Genomic DNA, 13,742 nt, shown 5'->3' on the forward strand with positions numbered 1-13,742 from the left:
TTTTGTCCACTCTATGTGACCATCAGTCAACTTTACTTTCCACTATTCCATTATATCATTTGACATATGTATGTCATGTCATCGAAGAAGCCACAGCGCCAGCGAACGGTTGATGACATTGCGGTCGGCGGTTTATTCAAATAATGATCATCTGCTTGGCGTCATGCCTCGATCAGCATGAATTCAATTAGACCCATATCTACGAAGCCAAATTCAGACAATGGACTCTACACCTTCACAAGTCTTAAAAAAAATGCATTCATAAATTTGTTCTGACACTAACCTGATTTTGATTTTTCGGAGTTTGCCTATCATAACTTGAGTGATCCCTGATCCCTGAGTCACTAATTAATTGATTCATAGGGTGATGGATCTATTTTTAGAAAATAAAAATGAAGTTCGAGCAGCAGGTAACTTTCTCGATTTTTTATTTCAAATGTTTAGTATAGTAGAGTTGAATGATAGCAAATATGATGTGAAATCGTGACAGAATATCTGTTATAAAACGTTTGTCACATGCCTGATTATGTAAAAAACAGAAAATTTTTTCATCGAATGTTCTCCGAAAGCCATTGGATTTTCATTGTCGTTTATGAATTCGATTGATGAGTGCACGCAGCGAATGATTTCGAGCACATATTATACCGCCACTGAGTGAGTCACCCTCACATTGATTTTATACATTTTATATTACGAATCGTACCGTATGGATGATGCTCAGTAGTGCAAAAACGTTGAAAAAAGTTAATCATTTTTTTTCCAAAAGTCTTTAGCAGGAAAAAAGAGGTTGAATTGAGAATCCCATATAGTCAATTGAAACATTCCTCCGTCAGTCAATTAGAGAAGGGGGGGGGGGGTTGCTAACTCAGTGGAGGTGGTCAGTATTATCGGTACAGAAATTTATTTTTTATTATTTGTCAGAAAAAAATGAATAAAAAATTGCATAAATCAATAAGTAACAACAGTATCATGGAATCACTTTATTGTCACACGCCATGTCTGGCATTGGGGGTATCTTTTATGTGGTATATTATACTGGATACAGTCACTAACGTTTTTTTTCTTCCTTTATATTAAATCGTGCCACGAGGAGCCATCGGGAAGCCGAGGGTGAATTTAATAATTTTCTTTGCATCATTTTTGTTTTTTTTTCGTTACATTTTCTCATTTTCATTATCAACTCTATTATTTCAATACACTATTAATATAGTACGATAAGTCGATTTCGCGCGTGGGCTTTTATCGCGGGCATACAATATGTACAGTCTCGAAGAAGGAAAAACGCGTCTTTTGTTCCCTATTATTGTTTTTTTTTTTTTATACCGTTGGTTTTCTTTAACTTTTTTTTTTGTAAACATAAAATCGACCTGTCTTTTTCGGCAGGAATATCACCGAGGATGGTCGTTTATTGAGATTCCGTTATTCTCGAGTAACCTCCGCTTCTCGCTGATTCTCTCTGGCACATCGTCTAATCGTACTGCTTATTAGATTCGTAACTTGATCGTAAATTCTTTGTTTTGCTCATCGTTTTTTCATTTTCCACCAATGTTGTTCCGGGAGATTAAAAACTGCACTCGCTCGATTTAATATTTTTCTTTTTAATACGCGCACACGCGCGCCATTATTCTCTAATGTCACACTCGCACGACGAGGTAAACAATTAAGAAACGATCATCTCTCTCTCTCTCTCTCTCGCATACAGTTGCTGGATTTTAGATCTCTCTTATACACTTGACAAATTAGAAATGTACGAAGCCCGCAAATATCTCGCTCCTCGCTCCATAACGATACTCGAGTTGTTATTTCACTTTTTTCCAATTTCTTTTGGTTTTCACTTTTTTAAGTTTTCTTTTTTGTTTTAACGTAGTAATGAAGTAAGTTATCAGGATCGACCAATCGAGCTTGACTCGCGCATCAAATTCATCCAGTCAGAAAAGTAAAATGTCTTACTTGCTTTGTTTGTATGTGGTGTGTGCCGAGTGAATTCGAGTGTGGCTGTATGAGTGTATGCGCGCGCGACCGTGTGTAGTGTGTTGTGGGGACGCGCGCGTCGTGTCGTATGTGCACGAATCGAACGCGAGACAAATGTTTTTTCTTCGCTCCACGTCTTATCTATTTTGGTTTTTTTTTTTCGTTTGTTCCTCTTTAGTGTACAAGTATAAGGTCAGCCTATGCTACTTTGGATCTCTTCTACAAGGTATTTTTCATTAATTTGATAATTAATAAATTGTTGGCATTGTTTCGTATTCCCACGATTATCTTTCGATGCAAAAATTAATGTTTATATTCGTCGCGCTTTTGTTTTCTCATTCGGTATCTTTTACTCACCCTCGCCAGGCTCGTAGATTTTTTCGTAATGCACATTTAAGTGGGTTTTCTCTTTTGTTTGTTCGCTCGGTGGGCAATATATAAATACTACGTCATTTTTTTTGGCTCTGTCAAATTTTATAAAAGTTTCACCGCATTAATCCTCCCTCTCTCATTTATTTCATGCACAATTTGGGATAGGCAACACACACGATCCAAAAGGCATTTGAATTATATATCCCTTGAAAAATTCATTACGACCAACTTTCGGGTAAATATTTGTTTTCATATTTTTTTATTCGCAATTAAATATTCGAGATATCTATTTTTTACAGTGAATAATCCGATGTAGAATTAACAATTTATAAATACTTAATTGAAAAAACGTTCAAAACACTGCAAAATAAATAGTTGAGCTTGAATTTTTTGTAGAATCCTAATATTAATGACGTTGGTGGGATGTTTTTTCTTTGTCTCTTTCCCCTTTAAATGTACATTACAAGAGGCGTTTTTTTTTTCAATGCGGATGTCGAATATTAGAATTTAAATATTTGTCTTTTTTTTTTACTGAAATAAATGTGTGCTCGGTATGATATACGTATTTTAAATATATTTCTTTTGTTTATTCATTCATGAGAATCATGCTCATCCGCATCCATTTCAAAAGGTATCAGTATATAGTTATTGAATTTTTTCGAACAACGTTTCTCATTATTTATATCTTCGTTCTTGGTGTGCCTTCATTTTTTCTTTTATCACTCTGACGGTGTAATATAATTGGTATGCCGATGTTGATTAACAAGAAAATGAAAAATAAACGACAACGAGCCAGTCCTTTTTATTTCTCAACCGTATCGTTCTTCTTTTGTATTCTTCCGTGTTTATCAAAGTACTAAGTTTGAATAGGATATGCAATTTTTTTTGTTTTTTTTTTTTTTTTTTTTTTTAATGGTTTTAAGCGTTATACCACAGCGAGATGCCGAATCCTCCGGAACATTTTCTCTCGTCTCTGAACCGGGCGATGCTCGTCATAGAGAATTGATCAAATTTTTTTTATTCCATCGCTCATGAGGCGGAGAAATTTTCCAAAGAACAGGCGACGCGTCAATTGGCGAATTGCAAACTGAACGTGTGTTACATATTATTAGTCTTTTATATATTTGTTTTTCTTTTAATCCCTTTTCGTTCGCTATTACAGTATTTCGTGTGTTTATTATTTTTGTTACGTTTTTCTTTTCGTGTATGATGTTTATTTTTTATCTTCGTCTTATTCTTCGTATTTGACCCCCTGTGACTAAACTCCGTACACTTGCAAAATTTACTTAGAAATCACCTTATAGTAATTTTCACAATACTTACATGTTTCTGTTTTGTTATCTCGTTAAGACGCTACGATCATTATTTTCACGAGTAAAAAATCCTCCTTTGTGTGTTTTTATTTTTTTTTTTTTTTAATTACTTTTTTTCATATTTTAAACGTTTATTTGTTTTTTTTTTGTCGCTTTCTCGTCGCTCTTTTGGTTTGTTCGATTTTTCTAATTTAAGCCATTATCAAGATATGATAAGATCTTACCTTCGCCCCTCCCCCCCCCCTCCCTGTTTATCGCGAAAAAGTGTTTGCCTTCGGTTCGCCAACATTGATCCTCTGATAAAATGCAGTTGCACGAGATATTTATTCGCCCATGTGTCACGTGTTCATAACCTCTCACGCACGCCGAAAAAAAACTTCTTTGTCCTTCGTACTTCAAGGTCACTGTCGTGGAAATATCGCCCAATTTATTCGTAACTCTCGTTGTCTTTAGCCCCGTAAAAGCGTGTTCATTTGTATTTTCGCCCCGATCACGATCGAACTCGAATCTAAATTTCACAACGTCCCTCCCCGCGACGTTATTCTCATGAATTTGCCGCTGCATCTTATTCGTCAAAATGAAGTTAATTCACGAGCGGATCAATTTACATTTTTCATTCGGTAGAAAGGAGGAAAAAAACGATAAAACGATTTTTTTTGCTTGTGACGAGATAAAATGATGATTCGAGTGCAATGCACATAGGAATTCGAGCCCATCCGTCTATGAAATCATTTTCCGACCAGTCTTTTTTCCACTCATTTCTGTATTTCACAGGGTTTCATCCGTCGTCCTACGATTTTCATGAATTCAATAAATTCAACGTCAAGTTATTAATTATACGGAAGGATACGCGTGGATTTAACTTCGTGTCAGTGTGTCTCGTAGGATAGTGTACGTTTTTTTTCGTCTTACAATAAGTGCTGAACACAAAACCTGAACGATATTTCAACATGATGACAACCAACAGCTATACACAAACAATATTTACGCTCAAGCATTGCTCCTTTTGCTTCTTCGTAACTGTCAAGTATACCTCGCAAAATGGATTTAAAAAAAAGTCAAAACTTAACGATTTTATTGATCGAAACGATCGAGGAGCATCCGTGACACCTGGAAATTTTGCAGCAAACGAGAAAATAATGTGTCTCGAATTGAAGATTTATTCGATGAGTAGAAATGAGTTTGAAGCTAGAACAAATCAAAGCGTGTTCAGATAATTTTATTTTTTTTTATGAAAAATAAACTGTATTGCAAAAAATGATGTTTAGCTGTGTAGAGATTTGACAAAGTGAAAAAAGATTTGGCGGTTCGTGGCTCGGATCGCGATGAAAGCTAGTGGATTAATAAATGAATAAATAAAATAAGAAAGCTAATGTTTTGTTTGTTTTTCATGTCGTGGTATAAGACACGGAACGTAAAGGGCGTTCGATCGGTATTCCTCTCCCTTTTTCTCGTCGTCAGTCACGTATTCAAACTCGTTGTGCGCGCATACCCAATCGACTTAGGTTATACAATTATTTACAGCAGGTATACACGCATTCGACGATTATACATCAACCGATCAACGTAAATATTTTTTTTCTTATTCCCTTTTTTCGTTATTTAAATCGATGAGGTGAACGATGTTCGATGACGCGACAAAAATCTCGCTCCACGAGAAAAAAAACTGTCTCGAACTTTCCCTGCTATTATTTCAGTGTTTTTTTCTTCTTTTCTTTACGTTTTTAAATCTTATTTCTGACAATTTCAGCAGTTATAATAAACGAGTTCTATAGATTTTAAAAACCCTTGCACGGCGTGTCCAATAATATATACAAATATAGTAACGTCTCATCATATTTTTATATCTATGTTTATGTATATATGTATATATTTATAGTTCGTGTCGTGATTTTTTTTTCTTCACCGACGCTTATCATTACATTCCTAATATTTTAGTCGAGTCTGTCACGTATTTTTATTTTTTATTATTCAAGTCTTTTCATCAAATCCCACTTGGACCGATTTATCGAAAATTAATTTCATCGTTTCGTCAACGAAACTCTCTCTCTCTCTCTCTCTCTCTCGCTCTTTCTCCTTCGATATCGCGCTCTCATCGATCGCACTGTTCAAAATCCACCAAAAAACGCCATTGTAATGTCTCTTTACGTTGCATTCGTCTTCTTCTCGTTTGTTTCCTGCGGCGATTCACACTCCGTTGTCCCAACACACCACCACGTTCGAGTTTATGTCGGCCTGCGGTTCACTCGAACTCCTTTGGTTTCACTGTAAAACACGTTGGAAAGATCATTAATAACCGAGTTATCGCAGTAATTTTCGATTTTTCGTTATATTTTATAAAAAATATAAATATATATATATATTTTTGCTGCATGCAGGAAAGGTCAAAAATACACCATACGCACATCCATATTTTTCACGTATCGATCTACGAGCAGGAAGGGGATGAATTTAGGTCTTTTAAAAAATCATCTTCGAATAATCTTTCGGGCTTTTCATTCTCTTTTGAGATTTTTTGGGCCATTCAAGACTCCGAATACGGCATTGACTTACCTCGGTCTTGACAATCGTAAATCTAATTTCGATAGTCCATCGCAAATATGGTTGATCAAACTTTTTTTCTACGAGGGACAACGCCAATTATCGTGAAATACAGGTGTGATGAAAAAATGAGAAAAAATGATGCTTTCCGTCGATGTGAACGATGAATGATAAAAATAGGTCATTGACAAGCAATATCGAAGGAAATAATTCATTTTTTTTGGAGAAGAGACACTAGTAAAAACGTCAATAAACGAGATATCACGTTGGTACTCGAAACTTCCAGCCTGACGAACGAGTCTTTTAATTCGTTCATCTTCCACACAATTCAAACGTCTTGCAACATTTTCGATCTCATTTATCATTGGATTTTCGCTATAACTGTACCAAAATGACATCTTCATGAGAGAGGAATGAAAAAGAAAGAAAAAAAAGGTACATACGATGCCTTGACTTGAGTGCGTACCTAAAGCTATGTGGCGCTCCGGAAACATGGCCGCTACGTCTACAGCTAGTCTACATAACGGACTAGTAGCTCGATCTCATTTCCGTACATGATATGTGATGTGCTAGTCAAATTCCTATGGTCCTAAGACCCTTCACCGTGGAAATGACCGAATACGGTTTTCAACATGTTTTTTCGCATTATTAATATACTATCTTCATCGGTTTCGCGGAATACCTTTATTCAATAGAAAACGTTGTGAACGTTGTGTGTGTTTTTAAGGTATTTGAAAATGTGCTGAAAACCATAGACGCTCTGCTGGCAACAACATAGCTTCGTATTAACCATTATTAATTATTGTTTATTTCACGTTGATTTTTCTTTCGTTCTGTTTCGATCGTCATCTCTCTAAAGGAACATATGAATCAACAGAGTTGGCGAACGATCAATAAGCCACAATCTTTATCACACGCGTTCAGCGAACATAAAAATATTATCTTCTCTCTAGAAACCGTATTCAGAGCCGTAGATTTATGTTTGTTCTTCTCTCATTTTCAGTGTCTGTCGTTGAATAGACGAACTTGGTGTGTCGCCAGTGCGAAAATGGTGATGATTTTAGTGCGCGCACGGGCTCACGATCGAAGCCTCGAACGATTGAGCTCAATGCCGATATTCGATTGGTACGATAAGAGCTGATTGTTTTCAAATTCAATCTCGATCACGTTCGTTTCTTTTGTATTCCGATTATTTCTTTGAGATGAATTAAAGTTTGAGGGAATCTAGGGAAGCGGCTGAGGAACGTCGTGATAAGACGAGGGAAGGAGGACCACTGACCAGGGACGTCGTGCCAAAGAGCTTGTACCACCCGAACACCATCTCATTCAGATTAAGATCGTCCAGCATTATCTGCGCGACTCCCATGAATACTTTTTTCCCCTCCAAGCGACCGTAGTCACCCCAGACTGTGACCTGAAAGAAAATCATCAAAATCATCATTGACTCTCGTCGGTAGCGAATTTCTTTTTTTCTCGACTGAACGAACGAAGGAATTCAAGTGTGCGTACCTGTAGAATGCAGCCTTGAAAGTTTTGCCTGAACTCCAATGGTTGTTGATAAAAAGGATCGAGCGTTTGTCTGGCTGTGGTCGTTTTCGCTTTTTCTATACACTTTTTTCCGTTGACCAAGTATACTTTGACGTAGGGTGCTGAAACAAAAAGAAAAGATCGTTTCTTTAAAGATGGGGGAAACTCGACGCGATATTGAGTGTTATTCTCCTTCAAATCGGCGAAACAACAAACCTGGTAAAATTTTGCTGCCCTGTTTAGCCTGAAGATCTCGAGCCCGTACGACCTCGACTTCGAGGTATCCTTTGGTATGTTTGAGGGCAAGTTGAACGTCGCCGAGGGACGAAGCCCCGAGAACTTGTCGTCCGACCAATTGGCCAGGTCCAAGGCCGTCGATGAACTCGCTCAACTGACCGCCCTCCCCGGCCATTCTTCGGCTTGGCGACCAACTGTTATTGTCAAGAAAAATAAAAGAAAAAAAAAAGAAAAACACGATACAGCGGTTAAGAAAATTTCATAAAACTCGATCGAAAGTGGAGCCAATCGAACCAAGAGTTTTTAACAGAAGAAATTTAAACGAATGTGAGTTAACAAAAGAGATGACTGAACGAGAATGTAATTGAGAAACACTTGAGCCCCCTCGACATAATTCGTCAGTCGAATTAATCGAGGCTCCATAAAAACAAAAGGATCAATCGAATGAAGAGTGAAATAAAGAATCGATTTGAAAATCCTTCGATTCGTATCGTCCATGATCCTCAGACAAAAAGTCATTGGATCTTGGACTCTTTTTGAAGGAAAAACACGCTTCGTGTTAACGTAGCTGACTCGTACTTCGACGAAGATTCAGAAGAAGAGAAATCACACCTTTCAAAGTTTCTAGGACAAGAAGAACTTGCATATTCATCATTTTATCGATACATCTATGCACACACGTGTATTTACACATTGTATGTGTGTATAGACGTATAGATGTATAGAAGTGTTGGTGTTAGTGTTGAGAGTATTGAAGATTTGTAATGAAGATACGAAGAGAATGGACAGAGGATCCAGATACTCCAAATGCTCACAATTACACTTGTAATCGTATCTAACAGGCGCCATATTATCAGAATACATGCAAAAGGGAATCATGCTGCACACTCAGACTAATTGTCATAATCATATCGCATTTTTTAAAAATCGACAAAAGGCAAACATAGTCAACATTCTCATAAGAAACATGCCATTGTTTGAATAATAGCGATAAAACTGAGCTTAAAATTCTATACAAACTTCGTCGAGAATATTGATCGGGCTCTCTCTCTCTCTCTCTCTCTGTGTGAGACGACCATCCCCGATGATCATCAATCGCAACGACATCTAACCATTTTACAATGAAAATTCGAATCGACGAGACTAGGAAAAACAATCCTTGGTAACGCATACTTATTTAGGTACTAAAAATCATTTACACATGTACATATACAAACGTAGAATTATTAGAAATAAAATGGCATCAATACAAACATATGTAAATCGTTTGGACTCGTTTTTATCGATGGTAACGAGAATCTAGCTAGAAATCTGATTCTCCACAGGAATGATCAACGTCGGTTTAACATTTATCTACAATATACTATGAAAAAAATGAAAATATTTTGGTTTTTCCAGTTGTCACACTCTACCAGTCGAGTTGGAACGGAGGTCGACGATGCGACGACTCGTGTCACTGTCTCCTTGATTTCCGGCTTTACGGTTGGTACATACATCCTCGTGGTCGTCAACATCGTCAAGGAGAATTTTTCGAGGGTGCGTGTTACGGTTAATCAACGTTGGTGCATCGAGTTTTCAGTGCAGGACGTACATTCGCGGCGATCAAGCAATAAAGCCAAGACGACAATGACACCGATTAAACAGTGATTTTTTGGTGTTTGATTTACCATCGATCTCGACACAAAAACAATGCGATCGAAATGGGCGAACCAGAAGGGAAATAACGCAAAGTTTTCAAAGTGGTTACAGCCTTGTGGCGTCAGACACTTTTGCCATTCGAATGGAGAGCTATTGGAACTGGAATGTTACTCATAATTATCATTTTTCCTGCTGAACGCATCGTTGCTATTTCGAAATTGATTTATGAATTCTTGAAATAATGCGATTTCAATGGAGAACAGTAAAATCGTTAATAATGAGGAATCTCATCATCGTTTCTGACGTTTAGTTATTAAAAATTTGCTTCTGATTGTATTTCATTGGGAATATCAGGAATCGGTGAATAGTTGGAAGACAAAACGTGAAATAACTAATCGACACAGAAAAATTTGTAAATGGGCGCTAGTAAAAGAAAGAGACAGAGAGAGAAAGAGAGAGAGAGAGAGAGACATACACACAAAAATAAATTGTTCGAGTGATTCGGAGAGAAAGGATAATACGTTCGCATACACACACTTATACACATAAAATATCCGTACAAATAATCGTATATACACAAATATATCATGTGACAAAAAATAGGGAACGTCAATAATTTCTTTTGATACATTCAGAAAGATTTTACAAAACACGTACGACACAAGTGGAATTTTTTTCCTCCTCCAAGTTACGACGTTCATTTTTAATAAGGTAGTATGTACAACTAAAAAAATGAAGGAAGGACGAAAGATTTTGCGGAGAATGGCGAAACGTCAAAATGTAGAATCGAAATGAAATTGAAAGGTCGGTTAATGCGACTATTCGACTCGATTTACATCGTGAAAATAGTTACAAGGCTGTAAATGATAAATCGTGAATCTTCAAAGAGTTAAACTTATTGCAATGGACGAAAAAGTCTGTGTGTGAGTGACAGACAGAGACAGAGAGACAGAGAAAGAGAGAAGAGAGAGAGAGAGAATGAGAGAGGAAATCGCGGGACGCGGCTCGTCGTAACTGTTTAGCCCCGAAGCGTTCTTTTGATTTCTGTTGTTGTTGTTGTTGTTTTTGTCTATTCACATCTACTTACGAGCTTGCTTCGGAACTCGAGATCGAGTTGAGACTTCCGGCGGTGTCGTTGGAGATGGAGGCACCGCTCGTGTTCTGTTTGCCCGTACCGAGCCGCTGATACGTCGGTACAACCTCCTGGGAGCGTTGAAAACTGCTCGGCGTGCTGTTACGCTTTCTGGACGATAAACCGGAAGGGCCGCGAGATTCCGCCATAACGCCACCGCTTCCGGTCACTCCGCATTCTGCGTCGATGAAACCAAACAAGAAATTCTTCGCTAACTATCGCTCATTCCTCTTACACACGCGCAAATCCTCGTTTCCTCGATTCGCACGACACTTGCTTTTCCGCTTTTTATCCTTACTTCTCTCCATCGAACGATTTTACCCAATAATTACGTTTAACATCCGTCTCAAGCGCTCGTTACGATTTCATCACCAGTCACTCTTCATAAAACGTTCTCTCTCACTCTCTCTCTCTCTCTCTCTTTACTGTCTCGACCTCCTCCTTCTCTGATCGTTTTTTGCCCTTTTCTAATAATCTTTCCACGAGAGTAACGAATAAACTTTGACCACCAACGTTGATTTTGAAATATTCAACAATATTCTTCAGCTTAACGATAAGACTAATACTAATGACGATGTTTTGAAAAACAATCCAAGTAACTAAGCCACGAGCGCTATCTATTATTGCTGCTAGTCTATCGTATCAGTCTCAATAAATTATTCAATCGATACAAATACACTGAGCTAATCCAAATGCCTAGAAAATATAAAGGTGTTAAGAAAAATATAAATGGTGACAAGAGCAAATTGAAGGATGAACATTTTCGAGAACTTTTTCTCATCCTCGACGACGCACGCCGGCTGTTGATTAATTCGACAAATATCTCGTAAATAGTTACATCATTTCACACTAGTGTATATAAATATATGTTTATGTACTAATATAAAGCCATGACATCGAAATAATGATATTTATGTGCGTATATCGACATACATAGAACAGCCTATTTTTCATAATAATAATAATAATAATAAATGTTTATATACATATATTTATATTCATGTGGGACGATGTGCACATATATTCAGTACCGTACATATGTGTATATGTACACGAAAATTACGGCGGTCTGGGGAACGAATACGTTTGATCGAATCTCACCTGGTCTGTCGCTCGGAAGATAAATTTCAACGAAAATTCAATACAGTTTTTTAAAAAAATGATAACTCAGCAGTAGTTCACCTAAAGTGCTAATTAAGAGTCACAAAAGACGGGGGAAAGAGAAGACGAGGAGGGCAGGAAGGATTTGTCAGCGGGACAGAGGCTCTTGAATTTTCTAGACTCGCTAAATAATAATTAATAATCAATAATAATAGTAATAAGCTCTTGCACAACAAGACATTCTTTTCTTTACGAGGGTTTGCCAACGAACGTTTCTCTCGCTATTCTAATGATGAATTATAATATTTTTCACGTTCGTACGTATTGGTATATTCGCTGGTGGGGCCTTTGGAAAAATGACTTTCCCCGGTTCGCTGCGCTCTGGGAAAAGTCATTGTTTCTTCTGACCACCAAAAAATATACGAATACGTGGAGATATAAATAATAAGTTTGTGCACTAGGATTACGTGGTTGCAGATTCAGCGTGGTTGTAACTCGCTTCGATCTCGTAAAAGCTCTCACGATGGACTCTGTTACAGGACCCTCGTGTAACAGCTTTCGCGAGATCTCGAGAATCTTAGCCAAAAGTTGTCAAAATCTGATACTTTGTTGCATCGTGAAAATTTCAAGCTCGTATGAATTTTTTGTCGGATTTGAAGAATTTCATGTACTTTTTAATGGGAGGATGCCACGATCATTGGCGAGAAACAATATTTTTGTTCCAGTTATGGAAGCTTTCTCAAGGGCTTCGATAACCTCTCGCTTCAACAAGGCTATTGGAATTGTTTGATTTTTGAGGAGCTTTGTCAATGAAATTTGACAAAAGAGATGACCAGTGGGAGATTCAATGTCTCTCAAACAGCCACTAAATGCGCATACTTTCGACAATTTAATTCTGAGAGAGTGATGTTTCAGTGTGGGGTACTTTGTTTTATGTGCTTGTTCTTGTTATTTCGATCTTGGTAGACGGTGAGATTTGTTTGTTAAACGAGGATGCTTTTTCTTTTTTGAATTTTCATTGATTTCCCTCGGAAGGCTCTTCTTGCTGAAACTTTCGTCTGGCACAGAGTGTACTCACGTTTCTCGAGGACGAGGCAGCTCGTGGCTCGAGCAATCGGACGAGCCCCGTTCCGAAAGATTGAATTGAAAAAACAATATTAAAAAGTGGCCCAATGAGAATTCGCGATTGACTCTGAAAGGATCGAAATGAGAAAAATCAGAATCAATGCTTTCCTTCGGTTCTCAGTACCGGGAACGAAAGAATGAAAAAAAGAAAGCAGAAGAAGAAGAAGAAGAAAAACATAGTGGATCGATCGACTCGTCTTTCGTGGGTCAAGTGGTGGTGGTGGTGGTGGCTGCGAGGGGATAATCGATCGATCGATCGATCGACTTTATTCGGACCTGTCACCGTCGCCGCTGCCTTCGCCATCGCTGCTCGCCGAGCTCGGTTGTCTTCCGCTTCTCCCCCCGCTCGTATCATCCGGAAGTACCTCCTCGCTTCTGTGCACTGTAAAGGATGACTTTCCCTTCTTGCCGAAGCCGAGGCGGCGTTTTCGTCCTTCCTCGCCCACGCATGTACCACCAACAGACACGCACGTTCCACGTTATCGTTTGGTTTCCATTTTTTGTATTTGTGGTTGTTTTTTTGTTTGTTTTTTTTTTTTAATTTATTTTTATTTTTTCATTCGTCATTGTTTTCGTTGTTTCGCACATTTGATTCCGTCCATTTTTAGTCGTTTATATTTTCACGTCCGATATTAACGTCAATGCGATTTTGATACCGGTCGATCGATGTTTTTTTTTTTTCCGTGCAAATGAGGGTGAACGTTTGTCGTTGGCGTTCCAATTGTTTTGCAGTCCGAGTCACAGTGAGCGCGCGACAGTTTCACGAGAAATAGAGATGGAGAGAA

The 13,742-nt window shown here is 37.9% G+C and overlaps 1 protein-coding gene across 15 annotated transcripts in view; it reads right to left on the reverse strand.

Annotated features, from left to right (window-relative positions):
- Positions 1-965: 965 nt before the first annotated feature.
- Rim (Rab3 interacting molecule) overlaps positions 966-13,742 on the reverse strand; it is a 57,108-nt gene continuing 44,331 nt past the window's right edge. For 10 of the 15 annotated variants that reach the window (XR_006262000.1, XR_006262009.1, XR_006262001.1 and 7 more), the window contains 5 exons: positions 10,687-10,909; positions 7,941-8,155; positions 7,707-7,846; positions 6,664-7,611; positions 966-5,921 (listed from right to left, as the gene is read on the reverse strand). Coding sequence is in view for 2 of the 15 variants with exons in the window: in XM_043428414.1 (XP_043284349.1) it covers positions 5,919-5,921; positions 7,477-7,611; positions 7,707-7,846; positions 7,941-8,155; positions 10,687-10,909 (716 nt within the window). In the remaining 13 variants the exon portion in view is untranslated. Of the gene's footprint in view, positions 5,922-6,663; positions 7,612-7,706; positions 7,847-7,940; positions 8,156-10,686; positions 10,910-13,233; positions 13,415-13,742 lie in introns of those variants that run through there. The other 5 variants (XR_006262004.1, XR_006262005.1, XR_006262002.1 and 2 more) reach the window with 5 other exon arrangements.

The sequence above is a fragment of the Venturia canescens genome, chromosome 9 (assembly GCF_019457755.1).
Source record: "Venturia canescens isolate UGA chromosome 9, ASM1945775v1, whole genome shotgun sequence".
Lineage (NCBI taxonomy): Eukaryota > Metazoa > Arthropoda > Insecta > Hymenoptera > Ichneumonidae > Venturia > Venturia canescens.